We start from the raw sequence: 23078 nt of genomic DNA, 5'->3' as shown, positions 1-23078 counted from the left end.
TTCCTGTTGCTCGTGTCCTCTCTTGCTTTTGGCACTGCTGAATTCCATCCCAAATGGCAGCCAATGAATTCCTTCTATAGTGCCCTATGGGCCTCTGGTCAAATCCGTGTACTACAGTACGTAGGGAATAGGGTGCCATCTGGGACGCAATCCATCCCAGTACCAAGAGTGAGAGCGGACATGAGCAAGAGGAAGTTGAGTCATTGTATTCACATCCACTAAATGGATTGAGTGGATATATTCAGGGGCGTGTGGAGTGCTCTGAACACTGAGGCTCGAAATAGAATTATCAGGTCCATTCATTCTGTCTGACAGACAATAGTTTGTGTTCTGCATGACACATTTCCACCTGAACATTCTGTGATGTTCCATCCTTCTGACCAGTCCCCTGCTCTGTCATTTTGCCCCCGGCATATTCAATAGAGCGTGGACACTGAAAGATCCACTGTTCATTACAAATCTAAAGTACTAGACTTTTACTATACAATAGGGCTAAAAACATCTGGACTTGCAAAATGATTATGTTTCAATAGTTAGGCATAGGCTCTTGGACAAAAATGACTATCGTCAACCAGAAAATATATCCACTTTCTATCAAATCTATGTCCTCAATCTATAGTCCTTTAAACAGATCGGGATTTTCCAGGTCTGGACATTGACCTAAACAGCAACAGAAACGGTCAGTTTTCCCATATTTTGGCTGTGGAAGTCAACTCCCTTATTGAAGTGGATTTGTGTACTGGCACCCTACCAACACTGCTGCCAAGACCAGGTAGAGTAGTATTGGTCTGTCTCGATTGGTCCCTCTCTCTCCTTGTTTTGCACTCACTCATTGTTTTTCTCATTCTCTCATTCTCTCGCACTCTTTCTCTCTTAGCAGTGCATATCCTGCCAATGAGCATGGGGTGGGAAAAGGAGAGCAGCCTCTCTCTCTCTCTCTCTCTCTCTCTCTCTCTCTCTCCTCCTCTCTCCCAGTCAATGTGCTCAGTTGCTCAGTGCTGTCGTGTCATGAGGCTCGGGAGCCGGGTGGAAAGCCGGTGCTGAGGGGAGAGAGACTAGTTTCTAATTCGTAATGACTGCCTCAGAGATGTATTAGAGACGGTGGCAGAGAGATGCAGCCAAAACTGTCTGGACCGATACGTAAGGGACACTGGCGATACGGGATAGAGAGAGACTGGACTATCGCTATCCGCCACAGACTGAGGAGATACGCATTGAAGTGATCCAGCTAGTACCAGAGACCGTGAGGATCCACTGTAGAGACACTGGTGATTTAGTGTCAGAGACCGTGGGGGGGATATTGCTCGCGTTGACATACCGGTTAAAGAGATTGAAGACTTTGCCGATACACGCTGACGACCTCGCACGTAGTTTACATGTCAGATTGTTTGGGGGATACCTGTTAGACGCTAGGGGGGTGGGGGGGGGAGGGCATCCGAGACTCTTGACTTGACTGAATGTTTTGGTTATAGAGGGTAGACGTAGACATCGTCTCCCCAGTGATGTCAGGTGGGGTCAGCCACACCCCTTTCCTACCCTGCTGAGAATTGTTGTGTGGTCTGGGAAGAGGCTAGGGTTTTTCGGGGTGTCTGGATGACGGCACAGGTGTGTTAACCACACCAGTGCGTTCCTCTCGCTCTATCTGCTCTCTCGGTCTCTCCTTCACTTAAAGCTCTCTCTCTCTCTCTTTCTCTCGATCCCTCCCTATGGATAAGTTAAATAGAGCAATAGCAGAAGAGTAATTCCACCCCAATAAGTCTTAAGAGGGCAGGTCTGCAGCTGCTACAGAAACCGAAGCAACAGCCGGTAGCCGCAGTAACTGAGTGGATTACCAGAAGCATCATGTGGAGCCAGTCGGGATACTGCAATCACTTCCCTCACCCCGGACATCCCTTCTACCACGCACCCTCCTGCAGGTGTGTGCTACTTCTAATACACCAATCCTGCTCTATTTCTGCCCGCTTTTTACAGCCTCGAAATACAGCAGAGGTGTTCCTTTAGAGTGTTAGTGCCGGTGCATTTTTTTACAGAACGTTTGCTGCAGGGATATTTGGATCAGACATGGTTGCTAGGTAATCTCAATGTGATGTTGTTTTAACAAAGTGGTTTAGCTTTTGTTGTGGAGTCCTACTTGGTTTTTAGAGGACAACAATGTCTCTGAATAGGCTGTTTTTTTGGGGGCGATTAAACACTGGATTGGAACGAACAATGAGGCTAGCAGAACAGGCTGGTTTAGATTGGGTGATGTTGTTCCTGGCTAACTGACGTTGAGGAGGTTCTGCATTTTTGTGGTGGAGTAGGGCCAGGTGAACAGGCTGATTTGGGTTCGGTCATTGTCACAATGCCGTGGGTGTGTGCTATTGAACGGCTGGAGGGACTTGTTTAGGAAGGACTCAAATTACACGTTGACTCTTTGGGATGTCCTAAAAATAGTTGGCTGAGCCATTGTGCTTATATATGTTACCCTTACAGTGGTTCATATTTGTCACCCACGTTGACATCGGAATTCCCATGGATATGCTATGATTTGTTAATGAATCTTGTAGTGTTCGATGCTTGCTATTTGCTAGCTCTCTAAATTACACGTCATGCCTTCTCATAGCATCACTGTTGACTCCACATCCTAGCACAGTTTCACTGCACAGAAATCGGGAATCATTGCGCAAACCCATTCCCAGGTTTGATGGAAAGCTCGGAGATTGGAATCTTTTTGAGGGAATGAAAATGACCTCCTCGTGTTAGAGAAACGTTCTATTTCCCGAAAAGAAGTTTGAAAGGCTGAGATATCGTCACTGTGGCTCTCTATTCCCCCTCCAGCCATGACGACATCCTTACATTTATCACACTGTTGCGGATGTGCCCCTCTCTCAAATGAACACCATCAATTCTCATCACCAGAGGGGTGAAAGACGGACACACACACACACACACACACACATTGTTATCTGGCAGATGAGGAATCTCTGTTCTCTATAGACCTCTAAGAATTGAATATCACCACGCTTATGGTTATGTATTATGTAATAGCAATACAACTCGCTAATAGCAGTTGAGGTGGGCCTCCGCGCTACAACAAATGTACGTCTTGGATCTTACAATCCACAAAAAGAAAGAAAACTATTTTCCCGCAAGCCGCATAGTAGGAACACACTTTTACGCACAGACAGTAACCACCCTGAAAGTAGAGTCAATTCCTAAAACTTTGACCCGAACTGTAGTACAGACATAGAGTTCGAGCGCGAAGCTAATATGCTCACCAGGTTCCTGCAAAGCAGGTATACGTGTCCAATCCATTGTACTGGGACATCCTCAAAAATGATCCAAATCTAGTTGAGTTCACAACATTGCCCCCTCACATTTTTGTTGTTGTTGCCTTATGCACAGTCTAACCGATTCCGTTACGCACAGCATGCAGCTACCCAAGAAGCGTGACACTTGGCTCCCAAGCCTGCCCAATGTCAATTACAAGTGTGGCTACTGTGTACATTGTGACAAGGTGACCAATACAAAAAAAAAAATTACCACTCGAGAACAGGTAAAGACTACCAAATCCAAAGCTTCCTTACTTGTCGGACCACAAATGTCATATACAGTACATTCTCAAATGCATCTGCGGGCTGCTTCTATTGGTCAAAATAAACAAGCATTGAAGCTCTGCATCTGAACAAAAGGCTGCTATTCGTAATAAAAACACGGACCATGCTATTGCACACCACTGTATTAGATGCCAACCATGGGTCACCTTCCTCCCTGCGATTTGTAACCATAGAACACAAACACATTTTTTCCCCAAGAGGAGGTGACCTACATCAACTAAAACAAAAACAGGCATTCTGCCAGTACTCCTTAGACCAGAGATCATCAACTAGATTCAGCCGTGGGCTGATATAAACATTTCTGGAGCGGATGGTCCGGGGGGAATGGAATATAATTACAAATAATATGTAGACTGTGAATTGACTGCAGGAAGCCAAAACAGATAGATATAATGTTTGACTAAAAGAAATGTATTTGCTTACGTGGGAATACTTGAACAGATTTTTAAAATTAAAATCAATTGGAGATGATTTCCTAGTGTTTTTACAATCTTTTATGTCCAATGAAAATTCCACACAAAATGTTCTTGAAGAAAATAATTGGTCAGGAAACTTGGAGGGGGCCAAATAAAACCACCCGCGGGCCAAATTCGGCCCACGGGCCGCCAGTTGGGGAACCCTGCCTTAGACACTGTGGATCTTAAGGGACACAACAATGATTTTTCACTGTCCTTGTTTCAATAATGTTGTTGCCTTGATTATTGTGTCTCTGGATTCACAGACATCCAAATATCACCTATGTACAACTACCTTTCAAAGTTTGGAGTCACTTAGAAATATCTTTGTTTTTTAAAGAAAAGCACATATTTTGTTCCATTAAAATAACATATAATTGATCAGAAATGCAGTGGATCATTTTCGTCAACATCCGCGGAATTCAAATTAAATTACTAAAAATGTTTAATTTTCATGAAATCACAAGTGCACTATAGCAAAGCACAGTTTGGCTTGTTGTTAATCCACCTGGCGTGTCAAATTTAAAAAAAGCTTTTTGGCGAAAGCATACCAAGCGTTTATGTAAGGACATCTCTCTCAGCAGACAAAACATTACAAACAGCCAAGTAGATTGGTCACGAAAGTCAAAGCAATAAAATGAATCGCTTACCTTTGATGATCTTCGGATGTTTGCACTCACAAGACTCCCAGTTACACAATAAATTGTTTTTTTGTTCCATAAAGATGATTTTATATCCAAAATACCTCCATTTGGTTGGCGCGTTATGTTCAGAAATCAACAGGCTTGAGCGGTCACGACCGGGCAGAAGAAAATTCCAAATAGTATCTGTGAAGTTCGTAAAAACATGTCAAACGTTTTTTATAATCAATCCTCAGGTTGTTTTTACAATATATAATCGATAATATTTCAACCGGACTGTACCTTCTTCAATAGGAGAGAGAGAAAATGTCTGCTCCAAGCTGTTGCACATGCAAAACACTGCTGGCACCCAGCCATACAATAACGCAATGTGATCTTTCTCGCTCATTTTTCAAAATAAAAGCCTGAAACTATGTCTAAAGACTGTTCACAACATGTGGAAGCCATAGGAAAAGGAATATCCCTTTTAAATGGAGGGAAGGCAGGCAATGGAACATTCAGGAAAGACAGCACTTCCGGGTTGGATTTTCCTCAGCTTTTCACCTGCAATATCAGTTCTGTTATACTCACAGACAATATTTTGACAGTTTTGGAAACTTTAGAGTGTTTTCTATCCCAATATAACAATTAAATGCATATTCTAGATTCTGGGTCTGAGAAATAGGCAGTTTCATTTGGGTACGTTTTTCATCCAAACATCAAAATACTGCCCTCTACACTCAATAGGTTAAGAGACTCAACAATGATTTTTCACTGTCCTTGTTTCAATAATGTTGTTGCCTTGATTATTGTGTCTCTGGATTCACAGACATCCAAATATCATCTATGTACACTACCTTTCAAAGTTTGGAGTCACTTAGAAATATCCTTGTTTTTTTTAAAAGAAAAGCTTTAAAAAAAAAGTCAATTTAAAATAACATAAAATTGATCAGAAATACAGTGTAGACATTGTTAATGTTGTAAATGACTATTGTAGCTGGAAACGGCATATTTATGGAATATCTACATAGACATACAGAGGCCCATTATCAGCAACCATCACTCCTGTGTTCCAATGTCACGTTGTGTTAGCTAATCCAAGTTTATCATTTTAAAAAGGCTAATTGGTAATTATAAAACCCTTTGCAATTATGTTAGTAGAGCTGGAAACTGTTATTTTTAAAGAAGCAATAAAACTGGCCAGTTGAGGACTTGTGAGGTGTCTGTTCTTAACTGACTTGCATAGTTAAATATTTAAAAAAATGAAAAGTAGTTTTTCATTCTGTAATCTGATGACAATATTTATGGTAACGTAACTGATTTTGCTAGTTTTTTTTGTAATCAGATTACATGTAATCAGTTACTCCCCAAAACTGTATATATAGTGGCTATACAGAGCGTACAAAACATTAGGAACACCTTCCTAATATTGAGTTGCACCCCCTTTTGCCCTCAGAACAGACTAAATTCGTCGGGGCATGGACTCTACAAGGTGTCAAGAGTTCAACAGGGATGCTGGCCCATGATGACTCCAATGCATCCCAAGTTGGCTGGATGTCCTTTGGGTAGTTGACCATTGTTGAGACAGACGGGAAACTGTTGGCCATGAAAAACCTAGCAGTGTTGCAGTTCTTGACACACTCAAACTGGTGTGCCTGGCACCTACTACTATACACCCGTTCAAAAGCACTTAAATCCTGGCACCTACTACCATACACCCAGTTCAAAAGCACTTAAATCCTGGCACCTACTACCATACACCCGTTCAAAAGCACTTACATCCTGGCACCTACTACCATACACCCGTTCAAAAGCACTTAAATCCTGGCACCTACTACCATACACCCGTTCAAAAGCACTTAAATCCTGGCACCTACTACCATACACCCGTTCAAAAGCACTTAAATCCTGGCACCTACTACCATACACCCGTTCAAAAGCACTTAAATCCTGACACCTACTACCATACACCCGTTCAAAAGCACTTAAATCCTGGCACCTACTACCATACACCCGTTCAAAAGCACTTAAATCCTGGCACCTACTACCATACCCACTTCAAGGGCACTTAAATCCTGGCACCTACTACCATACACCCGTTCAAAAGCACTTAAATCCTGACACCTACTACCATACACCCGTTCAAAAGCACTTAAATCCTGGCACCTACTACCATACACCCGTTCAAAAGCACTTAAATCCTGGCATCTACTACCATACACCCAGTTCAAAAGCACTTAAATCCTGGCACCTACTACCATACACCCGTTCAAAAGCACTTAAATCCTGGCACCTACTACCATACACCCGTTCAAAAGCACTTAAATCCTGGCACCTACTACCATACACCCGTTCAAAAGCACTTAAATCCTGGCACCTACTACCATACCCATTTCAAGGGCACTTAAATCCTGGCACCTACTACCATACACCCGTTCAAAAGCACTTAAATCCTGACACCTACTACCATACACCCGTTCAAAGCACTTAAATCCTGGCACCTACTACCATACACCCGTTCAAAAGCACTTAAATCCTGGCACCTACTACCATACACCCGTTCAAAAGCACTTAAATCCTGGCACCTACTACCATACCCACTTCAAGGGCACTTAAATCCTGGCACCTACTACCATACACCCGTTCAAAAGCACTTAAATCCTGACACCTACTACCATACACCCGTTCAAAGCACTTAAATCCTGGCACCTACTACCATACACCCGTTCAAAAGCACTTAAATCCTTGCACCTACTACCATACACCCGTTCAAAAGCACTTAAATCCTGGCACCTACTACCATACACCCGTTCAAAAGCACTTAAATCCTGGCACCTACTACCATACACCCGTTCAAAAGCACTTAAATCCTGGCACCTACTACCATACACCCGTTCAAAAGCACTTAAATCCTGGCACCTACTACCATACACCCGTTCAAAAGCACTTAAATCCTGGCACCTACTACCATACACCCGTTCAAAAGCACTTAAATCCTGGCACCTACTACCATACACCCGTTCAAAAGCACTTAAATCCTGGCACCTACTACCATACACCCGTTCAAAAGCACTTAAATCCTGGCACCTACTACCATACACCCGTTCAAAAGCACTTAAATCCTGGCACCTACTACCATACACCCGTTCAAAAGCACTTAAATCCTGGCACCTACTACCATACACCTGTTCAAAAGCACTTAAATCCTGGCACCTACTACCATACACCCGTTCAAAAGCACTTAAATCCTGGCACCTACTACCATACACCCGTTCAAAAGCACTTAAATCCTGGCACCTACTACCATACCCACTTCAAGGGCACTTAAATCCTGGCACCTACTACCATACACCCGTTCAAAAGCACTTAAATCCTGACACCTACTACCATACACCCGTTCAAAAGCACTTAAATCCTGGCACCTACTACCATACACCCGTTCAAAAGCACTTAAATCCTGGCACCTACTACCATACACCCAGTTCAAAAGCACTTAAATCCTGGCACCTACTACCATACACCCGTTCAAAAGCACTTAAATCCTGGCACCTACTACCATACACCCGTTCAAAAGCACTTAAATCCTGGCACCTACTACCATACCCATTTCAAGGGCACTTAAATCCTGGCACCTACTACCATACACCCGTTCAAAAGCACTTAAATCCTGACACCTACTACCATACACCCGTTCAAAAGCACTTAAATCCTGGCACCTACTACCATACACCCGTTCAAAAGCACTTAAATCCTGGCACCTACTACCATACACCCAGTTCAAAAGCACTTAAATCCTGGCACCTACTACCATACACCCGTTCAAAAGCACTTAAATCCTGGCACCTACTACCATACACCCGTTCAAAAGCACTTAAATCCTGGCACCTACTACCATACACCCGTTCAAAAGCACTTAAATCCTGGCACCTACTACCATACACCCGTTCAAAAGCACTTAAATCCTGACACCTACTACCATACACCCGTTCAAAAGCACTTAAATCCTGGCACCTACTACCATACACCCGTTCAAAAGCACTTAAATCCTGGCACCTACTACCATACCCACTTCAAGGGCACTTAAATCCTGGCACCTACTACCATACACCCGTTCAAAAGCACTTAAATCCTGACACCTACTACCATACACCCATTCAAAAGCACTTAAATCCTGGCACCTACTACCATACACCCGTTCAAAAGCACTTAAATCCTGGCACCTACTACCATACACCCAGTTCAAAAGCACTTAAATCCTGGCACCTACTACCATACACCCGTTCAAAAGCACTTAAATCCTGGCACCTACTACCATACACCTGTTCAAAAGCACTTAAATCCTGGCACCTACTACCATACCCATTTCAAGGGCACTTAAATCCTGGCACCTACTACCATACACCCGTTCAAAAGCACTTAAATCCTGACACCTACTACCATACACCCGTTCAAAAGCACTTAAATCCTGACACCTACTACCATACACCCGTTCAAAAGCACTTAAATCCTGGCACCTACTACCATACACCCGTTCAAAAGCACTTAAATCCTGGCACCTACTACCATACCCACTTCAAGGGCACTTAAATCCTGGCACCTACTACCATACACCCGTTCAAAAGCACTTAAATCCTGACACCTACTACCATACACCCATTCAAAAGCACTTAAATCCTGGCACCTACTACCATACACCCGTTCAAAAGCACTTAAATCCTGGCACCTACTACCATACACCCAGTTCAAAAGCACTTAAATCCTGGCACCTACTACCATACACCCGTTCAAAAGCACTTAAATCCTGGCACCTACTACCATACACCTGTTCAAAAGCACTTAAATCCTGGCACCTACTACCATACCCATTTCAAGGGCACTTAAATCCTGGCACCTACTACCATACACCCGTTCAAAAGCACTTAAATCCTGACACCTACTACCATACACCCGTTCAAAAGCACTTAAATCCTGGCACCTACTACCATACACCCGTTCAAAAGCACTTAAATCCTGGCACCTACTACCATACACCCGTTCAAAAGCACTTAAATCCTGGCACCTACTACCATACACCCGTTCAAAAGCACTTAAATCCTTGCACCTACTACCATACACCCGTTCAAAAGCACTTAAATCCTGGCACCTACTACCATACACGCGTTCAAAAGCACTTAAATCCTGGCACCTACTACCATACACCCGTTCAAAAGCACTTAAATCCTGGCACCTACTACCATACACCCATTCAAAAGCACTTAAATCCTGGCACCTACTACCATACACCCGTTCAAAAGCACTTAAATCCTGACACCTACTACCATACACCCGTTCAAAAGCACTTAAATCCTGGCACCTACTACCATACACCCGTTCAAAAGCACTTAAATCCTGGCACCTACTACCATACACCCGTTCAAAAGCACTTAAATCCTGGCACCTACTACCATACCCACTTCAAGGGCAGCACTTAAATCCTGTATGTTGTCTTGCCCATTCCCCCTGCGAATGAGACATACACAATCCATGTCTCAATTGTCTCAAGACTTAAAAATCCCCCTTTAACCTGTCTCTTCCCCTTCATCTACACGGATTGAAGTGGAATTAACAGGTGACATCAATAATGGATCATAGCTTTCACCTGGATTCACCTGGTCAGACTCATGGAAAGTGTTCCCAATGTTTTGCTCTCTCGGTGTATTGTTCATAGAAGTCTGCTATTGTTGGGTGACATTGCTGGTGGTTGATGACTGAGCTCAGACTACTAGGACTGAGTAGTTCAGTCCGTAGAGCAAAACCAGGAAATAGCCTTGAGCACCAACCAACCACCAAGCTTGATCAACTCCCAATCATTAATTCTCTCTGGGGTAGTGTACCAAATGGCACCCTATTTCCTATATAGTGCACTATTCTTTTATCTTTTACCATGTATGGAATGCATGAAGTGCACTATTTAGTGAATAGGATGCCATTTGCAATGTTTACGGCCTCATTGGTAGCAATCTGACTCACATCTTGAACACAATACGACAGATCAGGGATGGGGAACTGGAACTTTTGTAGGCCGTGGATAAATCCGTGGATTAATCCCCCCCCCCCCCCTCCCCCCAGTCGGTGTCTCAACTGTTGAGCGTTGGAGTAGTAGAATACACAATTTGCATCATGGTAAAATGAGTAGGATTGCAGCTAACTTGTTTCAAATGTATATATTTTTTCTCTACACCTCATGGCAAAATGTGTAGAATTGCAAGAAGTGAATATAGAATTGCAGTTAACATATATATTTTTTCTCTCCACTCTCAAGAGGGGGGGCCACTAAAATGTTTTGGTTCCAACAACATTTCACTTAGGCCCTCCAAAAGACGAGGGCCGGTTCTGACTGCATGTGTGGGTACGGATGTGGGTACGCAGACGTGCAAGCCATTGCAGCCCCTTATGATGAGTTCAGATTTGAACCGGGACCTGGCTGACTTAGTTTAATCATTTCCTCACCTGTCAATTAAGTGCATCGTGACACCGATAGCCTCCACCCCTTCTCGGCTCTCTCTGTTTACATTGAGATGACACGGTGTCACTGCCTGTTTGAGGAAGCACTTAGGGAAACGTCTGTCATTTGGGCGCTTAATCCTTAGACTGAAGAGCCCCATTTCAGGCACTGTGAGTGTATTTTAAGTGCATACTAATCAAGAAGGTTGTGTGTGATTTGTGTATTTGGTGTGTTGCGTTTTGTATTCTTAAGTATGGTGTAGTGTGTTCATGCCTATTATTGTGTGTGTGTCTGCTACCTTTTTGTATGTATCTGTACCAGTCGTTTTTGTATCAGGCAGTACTCCAGCAGCGTTTGTGCTGTCAGCAGCCCAATGGTCTCAGCAGTGTAAATGGATTGGTCTTGATGTCACAGCAGGGGTGTGGATGGAGCAGATTGTCTGGGAGCCTATGCTCATCCCTCTGTCACAAGCACACACACACACACACACCTTAATAACAATGCCACAACCTGCTATCCAATATGATGCAGTACAGGAGTAACCAGAAAGCCAGGGGATCATCCTATCCATTCACCATCTCTCATGTCTGAACCACAAAGTTGCAGTGATAACCTGGTATTCTCGCCTCCTTGCTCCCGTTTCGAAATGAGCAACGTGCGTCTTGAATGAGGTCTAGAACTCCAGAACCAAGTCTATTCCCACGGTACTGGTGTGATTTTTAGAGCATTTGAGGGGTTTTGTCGGGCTCTGCTATTGAATGTATTCCTCTTGGTTGGAAATGTGAGTTTGGTTCCAGACAGTTACTGATGCTGTGCTCTTTGCCAATGTCTCTCTGAGAGAACCAGCCTGGCAAAAAACCTAGCAAACGGAAATCTCTTGTGACAGTTTTGGTTCTAGGTGTGGAGATTACGAGACTTTGTAAGTGCTCCATTTTGTCAGTCAGGCTTTCAGTCAGTTTCCCTTGTCACAGCAATGTGAAACTAGTTGTATGCCCAGCTTTGGCTGATTAAGTGTCTTGTTTCGACACGTTGAGTGATGGGAGAAAAAAAATCTATAGTTTCATATCGCAATATTATTTTGGGACAATATTATAGCGATATTATCTGCCATCTGACCAGTACAATCGAAACCGGGGTTCAGCACACTCCAGTATGCCAGAGGCCATCGAAGGTGAGCGGTTGCCCATGCAGATCTGTTACGACTCCGAACTGCAGTCAGGTTAAAGATCCTGGTGAGGATGAAAAGCAAGTAGATGAGCTTCCCTGAGATGGTTTCTGACAGTTTGTGCAGACATCCTTCGTTTGTGCAAACCCACAGTTTCATCAGGTGGCTGGTCTCAGACGATTAAGAAGGCGGATGTGGAGTTCCTGGGCTGACGTGGTTAAATGTGATCTTTTATTTCAGCTCATGAAACATGGGATTAACACTATACATGTTTGTGTTTTATATTTTTGTTTAGTACAATTTTTTTGCTACTGTAGGTAGCGTTAGCTAGCACTAATTGGCGGTGCCTGCACCTTGCGCTAGTTGGCGGTGCCTGCACCGTGCGCTAGTTGGCGGTGCCTGCACCGTGCGCTAGTTGGCGGTGCCTGCACTGTGGGCTAGTTGGCGGTGCCTGCACCGTGCGCTAGTTGGCGGTGCCTGCACCGTGCGCTAGTTGGCGGTGCCTGCACCGTGCGCTAGTTGGCGGTGCCTGCACCGTGCGCTAGTTGGCGGTGCCTGCACCGTGCGCTAGTTGGCGGTGCCTGCACCGTGCGCTAGTTGGCGGTGTTGTAAAGTACTTAAGTAAAAATACTTTAGTACTTTAAAGTATCTGTACTTTACTATTTATATTTTTGACAACTTTTACTTCACTCCATTCCTAAAGTACTTTTTACACCATACATTTCCCCTGACACCCAAACACATTTCGAATGCTTAGCAGAACAGAAAATGGACCATTTCACACACTTATCAAGAGAACATCCCTGGTCATCCCTACTGCATCTGATCTGGCGTACTCACTACTATCTGTACATTTTGAATTTGAAATGAATCATACTTTTGATACTTGAGTATATTTAAAACCAAATACTTTTACTCAAGTAGTATTTTACTGGGTGACTTTCACTTTTACCTTAATAGAAAACAACTCAAGTATCTTTTACTATTACTCAAGTATGACAATTGGGTACTTTTTCCACCACTGCTAGTAGGCTGTACCTGAGTTAGTTACCAAAACGCCAGTATTTTTAATCCTATAACAGTAGCTTGTTTTCCATACTTTTAAATAGTGAGCCAACATGTTTCAGCACTTCAACTTCCCTGACTGACCAAAACTCGCTCACTGATGCTCTCTCGTCTCTCTGCAGCAGACAAATAGTAAGCAATTTGTTTAGAACACAAAATCTCAATAAAATCGTAAAATTGAATTGCAATACAAATGGAATCGTGAAAAATCTCAGTGCGTATCGTAGCAGGCACGTACGTATCGTGATGACGTCATATCATTCTGTACCTGGCGATTCCCAAACCACCACGTTGTGTGTGGCAACCACTAACATTTTCAATCTCCTACATCGTAACTCGAGCCAATGTTGACGATACTCAAATTGCACTGAAAATGTTGTTCCATAGAAGGAAGTCCTGAAAGCTGTTGTGACTGACCACGAATGTAATCTGTGGATCCAGGCTTCAGTTTCATTATGTCGTCTGTGCCATGCTACGCTGGGATTGAGAGGATCAGAGATGATCTAATACACTGACCCAGCTGTGGCATGTTATTCCTCCTCCATCTCCTCTTTTTCCCTCCCATCTCAGTCTGTTTGGATGGTTTCCTCTGCGTTGCCTGTTTAGACATTTTTTTTGGTTATTAGATTCCCACCGAGTGGTGCTGCGTTTTCGTTCCCTGTATCTTCTCGCATGGACTTTGCTGCTTCAGCAAACCTGTTGAAGGAGCAAAACCGCCAGAGCCGAAAATAATAAAAAAAGGACCAAAAGCCCGTTATCTGTTCTGTTAGCTACGGAGGTGAGGACGCAAGATGCTTACCAACTGTGTGTGGAGTATGTGCTCCTGCGTGGGTCTCAGGCCAATCAGGTAGGACCCAGAGAATGCCCCATGTAGCTTTAATACATACCATTTAGCAGACTCTTTTATCTGCCTGACATTAGTGAGTGCATACGTGGTCGTATGGGTGGCTCCAGCAGGAATTGTACCCATGACCCTGGAGTTGCTAGGTGCCATGCTCTACCACCTCTGCTGTTTTACATGGAAGTTGTTATTTGAGTCGAGAGCCAAAATGCCAGTTTCTGTGCCATGGATCCTGTGAGTTGTGGATGTGGCCAGTAGTTCTGTCGGAAAGGTTTGTAGTGAGGTTTCCAGGGCACATGTAGATGCTGGGATGAGCTACGTTTAGCTAGCGTGTGTAGTAGCCTTTGACGGTATCCTGATTTTTCATACCTTTCATACCGACCTTGTGCCATGCCGGGATATACCGGCACTGAACACAAGGGGAGCTATTTTCAAACTCCACTGAGCCTCTGTAATCTGAATGTTATCAATACTTAACAACACTACAACAAGGCAGGTCCCACAGGCCCTAGTTTTGCCGCACCTTGATTCGTGTGGTCAGGTACCACAAAAAAAGGACTGGGCAGCACGGCTGGCCCTTGGAGGTACACACAGAACTAATAATAATAATATGCATGTCAATCTCTCCTGGCTCAAAGTGAAGGAGCGTGACTTCATCAGTACTGGTATTTATGAGAGGTATTGACATGTTGAATGCATCGAGCTGTCTGTCTGAACTACTGGAACACAGCACGGTCACCCATCCATACCCCACAAGACATGCCACAAGGGGTCTCTTCACAGTCCCCAAGTCCAGAACACACTATGGGAGGCGCACAGTGCTATATATTGCCATGACTACATGGAACTCTATTCCACATCAAGTAACTGATGCAGGCAGTAAAATTAGATTGAAATAAAACACCTTATGGAACAGCGGGGACTGTGAAGCAACACAAACATTGGCACAGACACACGCATATACACACACGATAACATACACACTATACATACACAAGGATTTAGTACTGTAGATATGTGGTGGAGTAGGGGCCTGACAGCACACAGTGTGTTGTGAATGTACAGTAATGTAATGTTTTTTACAATTGTATAAACTGCCTTAATTTTGCTGGACCCCAGGAAGAATAGCTGCTGCCTTGGCAGGAGCTAATGGGGATCCATAATAAACCCCAGGAAGAATAGCTGCTGCCTTGGCAGGAGCTAATGGGGATCCATAATAAACCCCAGGAAGAATAGCTGCTGCCTTGGCAGGAGCTAATGGGGATCCATAATAAACCCCAGGAAGAATAGCTGCAGCCTTGGCAGGAGCTAATGGGGATCCATAATAAACCCCAGGAAGAATAGCTGCAGCCTTATAGCAGGAGCTAATGGGGATCCATAATAAATACAAAAATATTCAAATGTGTAAAATAGTTTCAACAGTATTGACAGTATTGGAAAAAACATCCTGTGGCTATTTCCAAATACACCGGTATACAATGCCTTAGGAGACTATTCAGACCCCTTGACTTTTTCGACATTTTGTTACGTTACAGATGTGTTCTAAAATTGATTAAATAAAAATAAATCCTCAACAATCTGCATACAATACACAATAATGAAAACGAAAACAGGTTTTTAGACATTTTTGCAAAAAAAAAAAGCCCAGGTGCATCTTGTTTCCATTGATCTTCCTTGATGTTTATACAACTTGATTGGAGTCCACCTGTGGTAAATTCAATTGATTGGACATGATCTGGAAAGGCACACACCTGTCTACATAAGGTCCCACAGTTGACAGTGCATGTCAGAGCAAAAACCAAGCCGTGAGGTCGAAGAAATTGTCCGTAGAGCTCCGAGAAAGGATTGTGTCGAGACACAGATCTGCGGAAGGGTACCAAAAAATGTCTGCAGCATTGAAGGTCCTCAAGAACAGTGTCCCCCATCATTCTTAAATGGAAGTAGTTTGGAACCACCAAGACTAGAACCCGGCCAAACTGACCAAGAACTCAATGTTCACTCTGACAGTGCTCTAGAGTTCCTCTGTGGAGATGGGAGAACCTTCCAGAAGGACAACCATCTCTACAGCACTCCACCAATCAGGCCTTTATGGTGGCCAGATGGAAGCCACTCATCAGTAAAAAGCACATGACAGCCCATTTGGAGTTTGCCAAAAGGCAAACTCTCAGACGATGAGAAACAAGATTCTCTGGTCTGATGAAACCAAGATTCAACTTTTTGTCCTGAATGCCAAGCGTCATGTCTGGAGGAAACTTGGCACCATCCCTACTGTAATGCATGGTGGCAGCATCATGCTGTGGGGGTGTTTTTCAGCGACAGGGACTGGGAGTCAAGATCGAAGCAAGGATGAACGGAGCAAAGTACACAGAGATCCTTGATGAAAACCTGCTCCGGCCTGTGCGTGTATGTGTTTAAAGCCCTTACAGAACTGTGTAGGAGAATACAGAAATACTGTAGATCTCACTTTACTCCAGAATGTCTGTGTGGGTACCGGTACTGTAATCCCAGCCTAATCTGAGATGTCGTTGTGTGCAATCAAAGAATCCACAATGGGACCTCTGAGAACGGAAATCCAATCCAATGCCACACAATCCAACCCCCGCCCCCCACCACGGGGAAATGAACGGGCATACTGGTATTTGTCAATAGGAGTGGGACAAGCTCATGTGATCAGATGGGAGGGTGGGAGAAGAGAGCGAGATAGTTTTAAGCCCTTTAACTGTAACATGATTTAGGATGGTGTGTGTGTGTGGTTGGTCGGTTGGCTGCAGCAGAAACACTGGCACCCAGGCAATTGTGTTCGACACTGCCGTCCCAACCTAATTTTTCAAACGAGACAGTCTAAACAAATCCTTCCAATGCATTCTTACTCAACCCACACTAGAAACTGGATCCGAGACAAACTCCCTCAATCCCAACCCAGTAGACATGGTAAATCAGGAGTAGGCCGGAACACAAACAAGACAGATTCTCCTCAAGGGGCTCTGTGGGTAGCCTGGATTCGCCCGCTCGCATATTTGGGAATAATGTGCCTTTGTATGCAGACATTCTGATTCTCCACGGGTGGTGGTGACAATGACAACGGCTCGTCTCTGCTCCACATTTTCCACTGTCTGGCTAGCAATTTGTTTTACATCGTTTTCATTAATTGGACTTTGAGTTATGAAGTGAACGAGCACAGTCATTTGCGGCAAAACAATGAGCACACTCTGATCTGATTGGTTAAGTTCGAGGGGGGGAAGCCGTTTTTTTTTAATCACATTGAAGATTAGTGTGTATATACTTTATTGCCTAAATAAAAAATCCTATTCTGGTGTTTTTTATGTTGTACTTGTAATGGTTGCAGGGGGATGACATGCAGGGGCCCGATCATTTGTAACGGGGTGACATTTTCTTATTTGCTTTTTTTTTAATTGAAAGAATAACAAGACCATGATTATTGTGTGCTTTTGCGTGAGGGGCTGCGGGTGTGCATGCTTATAATTTATTTGGCACATCTTAAATAGTTAAGTTCTCCAGCTCAGGGCTCCAGCTATCTATTACCAAGAAGCACGATCAAGCTTCTTGGTTACAGCAGAGACAATCAATCCCCTGCTAGATTAAAATCCCTGTTGCCTAAATTTGTTTTGAGCATATACACTGCTGAAAAGAATAAAGGGAACACTTAACACAATGTAACTCCAAGTCAATCACACTTCTGTGAAATCAAACTGTCCACTTAGGAAGCAACACTGATTGACAATACATTTCAAATGCTGTTGTGCAAATGGAATAGACAACAGGTGGAAATGATAGGCAATTAGCAAGACACCCCCAATAAAGGAGTGGTTCTGCAAGTGGTGACCACAGATCACTTCTCAGTTCCTATGCTTCCTGGCTGATGTTCTGGTCACTTTTGAATGCTGGCGGTGCTTTCACTCTAGTGATAGCATGAGACGGAGTCTACAACCCACACAAGTGGCTCAGGTAGTGCAGCTCATCCAGGATGGCACAACAATGCGAGCTGTGGCAAGAAGGTTTGCTGTGTCTGTCAGCGTAGTGTCCAGAGCATGGAGGCGCTACCAGGAGACAGGCCAGTACATCAGGAGACGTGGAGGAGGCCGTAGGAGGGCAACAACCCAGCAGCAGGACCGCTACCTACGCCTTTGTGCAAGGAGGAGCAGGAGGAGCACTGCCAGAGCCCTGCAAAATGACCTCCAGCAGGCCACATATGTGCATGTGTCTGCTCAAACGGTCAGAAACAGGGCCCGACGTCCACAGGTGGGGGTTGTGCTTACAGCCCAACACCGTGCAGGACTTTTGGCATTTGCCAGAGAACACCAAGATTGGCACATTAGCCACTGGCGCCCTGTTCTCTTCACAGATGAAAGCAGGTTCACACTGAGCACATGTGACAGACGTGACAGAGTCTGGAGACGCCGTGGAGAACGTTCTGCTGCCTGCAACATCCTCCAGCATGACTGGTTTGGTGGTGGATCAGTCATGGAGTGGGGTGGCATTTCTTTGGGGGGCCGCACAGCCCTTCATGTGCTCGCCAGAGGTAGCCTGACTGCCATTAGGTACCGAGATGAGATCCTCAGACCCCTTGTGAGACCATATGCTGGTGCGGTTGGCCCTGGGTTCCTCCTAATGCAAGACAATGCGAGACCTCATGTGGCTGGAGTGTGTCAGCAGTTCCTGCAAGAGGAAGGCATTGATGCTATGGACTGGCCTGCCCGTCCTGGGACATCTGGGACATCATGTCTCGCTCCATCCACCAACGCCACAGACTGTCCAGGAGTTGGCGGATGCTTTAGTCCAGGTCTGGGAGGAGATCCCTCAGGAGACCATCCGCCACCTCATCAGGAGCATGTCCAGGCGTTGTAGAGAGGTCATACAGGCACGTGGAGGCCACACACACTACTGAGCCTCATTTTGACTTGTTTTAAGGACATTACACCAAAATTGGATCAGCCTGTAGTGTGGTTTTCCACTTTAATTTTGAGTGTGACTCCAAATCCAGACCTCCATGGGTTGATACATTTGATTTCCATTGATCATTTTTGTGTGATTTTGTTGTCAGCACATTCAACTATGTAAAGACAAAAGTATTTAAAAATATTTCATTCATTCAGATCAAGGATGTGTTATTTTAGTGTTCCCTTTATTTTTTTGAGCAGTGTATATATTTATTAATTTTTTCCCTTCAAATAAACAAATCAAGATATATTTTATATTTGAGATTCTTCAAAGCAGCCAACCTTTGCCTTGATGACAGCTTTGCACACTCTTGGCATTCTCTCAACCAGCTTCACTTGGAATAATTTTCCAACAGCCTTGAAGGAGTTCCCACAAATGCTGAACATTTGTTGGCTGCTTTTCCTTCACTCTGCGGTTCAATTAATCCTAAACCATCTCAATTGGGTTGAGGTCAGGTGATTTGTGGAGGCCAGGTCAACTGATGCAGCACTCCATCACTCTCCTTCTTGGTCAAATAGCCCTTACACAGCCTGGAGGTGTGTTGATCATTGTCATGTTGAAAAACAAATGATAGCAACACTAAGCACAAACCAGATGGGATGGCGTATCACTGCAGAATGCAGGGGTAACCATGCTGGTTAAGTCTGCTTTGAATTCTAAATAAATCACTGACGACGGTTCACCAGTAAAGCACCATCACACCTCTTCTTCCATGCTTCACGGTGGGAACCACACATGCTGAAATAATCCTTCGTTCACCTACTCTGTGTCTCACAAAGACACGGCGGTTGGAACCAAAAATCTCAAATTTGGTCTGCCAAAGGACAGATTTCCACCAGTCTAATGTCCATTGCTCATGTTTCTTGGCCCAAGCAAGTCTCTTGTTATTATTGGTGTCCTTTAGCAGTGGTTTCTTTGCAGCAATTCGACCATGAAGGCCTGATTCACGCAGTCTCCTCTGAACAGTTGATGTTGAGATGTGTCTATTACTTGAACTCTGAAGCATTTATTTGGGCTGCAATTTCTGAGGCTGTTAAGTCTAATGAACTTAACCTCTGCAGCAGAGGCAACTCTGGGTCTAGCATTACTTTGGCGGACTGATGTACTGTCGTTTCTCTTTGCTTATTTGCGCTGTTCTTGCCATAATATGAACTTAGTCCTATTTCGTAAAGGACCATCTTCTGTTTACCACCCCTACCTTGTCGCAACACAACTTATTGTCTCAAATTCATTAAGAAGGACGGAAATTCCACAAATGAACTTTTAGATTTTTTTTATTGTATCTTTTACCCCTTTTTCTCCCCAATGTCATGGTATCCAATTGTTTAGTAGCTACTATCTTGTCTCATCGCTACAACTCCCGTACGGGCTCGGGAGAGACGAAGGTTGAAAGTTATGCGTCTTCCGATACACAACCCAACCAAGCCGCACTGCTTCTTAACACAGCGCGCATCCAACCTGGAAGCCAGACGCACCAATGTGTCGGAAGAAACACCATGCACCTGGCAACCTTGGTTAGCACGCACTGCGCCCAGCCCACCACAGGAGTCACTGGTGCGCGATGAGAAAAGGATATCCCTGCCGGCCAAACCCTCCCTAACCCGGACGACGCTAGGCCAATTGTGCGTCGCCCCATGGACCTCCCGGTCGCACCCGGTTAGGACAGAGCCTGGGCGCGCACCCAGAATCTCTGGTGGCACAGCTGGCGCTGCAGTAGAGCGCCCTTAACCACTGCGCCACCCGGGAGGCCCCTCAAATGAACTTTTAAGGCACACCTGTTTAACTGAAATGCATTCCAGGTGACTATGTCATGAAACTGGTTGACAGAATGCCAAGAGTGTGCAAAGCAAAGGGTGGCTACTTTGAAGAATCTCAAATATAAAATATATTTTGATTTGTTAAACCTTTTTGGTTAATACTTGATTCCATATGTGTTATTTCATAGTTTTGATGTCTTCACTATTATTCTACAATGTAGAAAATGGTAAAAACATTACTTTCCAATTTTGTGATTACGATCTTGTCTTATCGCAGGAGGTCCCCAATGGGCTCTGGAGTGGTGAAGGTTGAGTCATGCGTCTTCCCGAAACATGACCGGCCAAGCCGCGCTTAACAACTGCTCACCTGGAAGCCAGCCGCACCAATGTGTCGGGAGGAAACACCGTTCAACTGACGACCCCAGGCGCCTGGCTAGCCACAGGGAGTTGCTAGAGCGCGGTGAGCCAAGTAAAGCCCCCCCCGGCAAAACCCTCCCCTAACCCAGACGACGCTGGGCAAATTCTGCACCGCACTATGAGACTTCCGCTCACTGTCACACTTGGGAGGCCTGCGAGATACTGCTTTTGATTGCAGAGAGATAGGCCTACTGCAAAACATTGCTTGCAGCAGCTCCACTGCACTGTGATATCGCAAATAATTGTATTAATTTTACTTATTGTTTTAATGGAAAACAACAAAAAACGTCTGTTTTTGAAACGTTAAGAAAATGTGTCCATTTGTCACATCCCTAACACACATACATCCATCCTCAGGAGACTGTGCTGTTTCTCAGTATAAGCCTGAGCGTTCTCTCTGCTGTTGATTTCTCCCTGTGTGACTTATGACTCATATGCAGTCAGGTGGGAACAATAGCAGCAGCCAAGCACACAGCCCCAAGCAGGGAGGTAGACACATGCATCAAATTTAGACAACGTCTTTTTTCCCTCTCTGTCCCACGGTGCACATCCGCTCCCTACCAGGGATCTCCACATCGGTCCTCTGTCATGTCCACAACCATGACAATAGCTCAGCTTTAGTTTCATGGGGGCAGTTTGGGTCACTGTGCAAAGTGGTGGTAAAAACAGCAAGGTTGGTTGGTTGGTAATTGCCACGGACCTCACAAAACAATATTTTTGCGATACTTAGGTGCCGATACGATATGTATTGCGACTCCCACGACCCTGCTAGAACATAACGTTCTGAAGACCACATGCTTCTTAGCTTGGTGAAAGTGTCGTTGTCCTATGGCTATGTTGCGTACAACCTTCTCACATTGTTCTGAGAATGTTGCAGGATACTCAGCTAGCAAATCATGTTCTGAGAATGTTGCAGGATACTCAGCTAGCAAATCATGTTCTGAGAATGTTGCAGGATACTCAGCTAGCAAATCATGTTCTGAGAATGTTGCAGGATACTCAGCTAGCAAATCATGTTCTGAGAACCCCATGTTTCTTTGGCGGGAAATTCAGTACATAACGTTGCCTCGTGGTTTTATTTAAGTAGTGCTTGATTGATAGTGGCACAAGACTTTGCTGAGGAGCAGACCTTTTGTAATGAGTTGGAACCTAGCCCTGACCTTCTCAGTACTAACGCTCTAAATGCCACTTGTTCCTCTATGGCCATTACCTCATGTGTTGACATGATGTGACAACTGGACACCAGGGTAAACTGCTTTTTCAATTCAGTTCATTCAGAAAGTCAACTGTAATTCTCCTGTGTAGCCTGGGAGTCGGGTAACTCAACTTTCCAGTCTGAAACTTAGGCACAGCTTGATAACAGATCCTAGGTCAGTCTAGGTGCACTATTGTTGTCCTGTCCTCCAATGCTCTCGCACTAGCCTTAGGGCAGTTCAATCTCCACTGACTGGTCATGGGTCAGTTTAGATGCCTTGCCACCTGCTACGCCAGCTTTAAACAACCAGCAAGGACTGAATGTCTCTGTGTGTATATATGAATGGGACAGAGATACCATGCTGCTTCCCAAATGGCACCCTATTCCCTTTTGTAGTGCACTACTTTTGAACAGGGCCCATAGGGAAAGGAGTAGGGTGCTGCTTAGTAGTGTTGGTGGTAGTTTGAAAGTGAGTGCTGTTTTTTTAATAGTAATTCTAGCAATATAGCAAAAAGGTGCCACCT

General features: G+C 44.5%; 1 protein-coding gene across 19 annotated transcripts in view; it reads left to right on the top strand.

Annotated features, from left to right (window-relative positions):
• Window positions 1-23078, top strand: part of LOC109867806 (pleckstrin homology domain-containing family A member 7) — a 178055-nt gene that overhangs the window by 44213 nt on the left and 110764 nt on the right. Inside the window, exon 1 of one of the 19 annotated variants that reach the window (XM_020457108.2) lies at window positions 1452-1916. The exons of the other annotated variants lie outside the window; for them this stretch is intronic. Coding sequence (XP_020312697.1) covers window positions 1843-1916 — 74 coding nt within the window. The 5' untranslated portion in view covers window positions 1452-1842. Of the gene's footprint in view, window positions 1-1451; window positions 1917-23078 lie in introns of those variants that run through there. 19 annotated transcript variants of the gene reach the window in all.

This window comes from Oncorhynchus kisutch, linkage group LG22 (genome assembly GCF_002021735.2).
Source record: "Oncorhynchus kisutch isolate 150728-3 linkage group LG22, Okis_V2, whole genome shotgun sequence".
Lineage (NCBI taxonomy): Eukaryota > Metazoa > Chordata > Actinopteri > Salmoniformes > Salmonidae > Oncorhynchus > Oncorhynchus kisutch.
The sequence above is the reverse complement of the archived record's forward strand: the minus strand, read 5'-3'. Positions and strand labels throughout refer to the sequence as shown.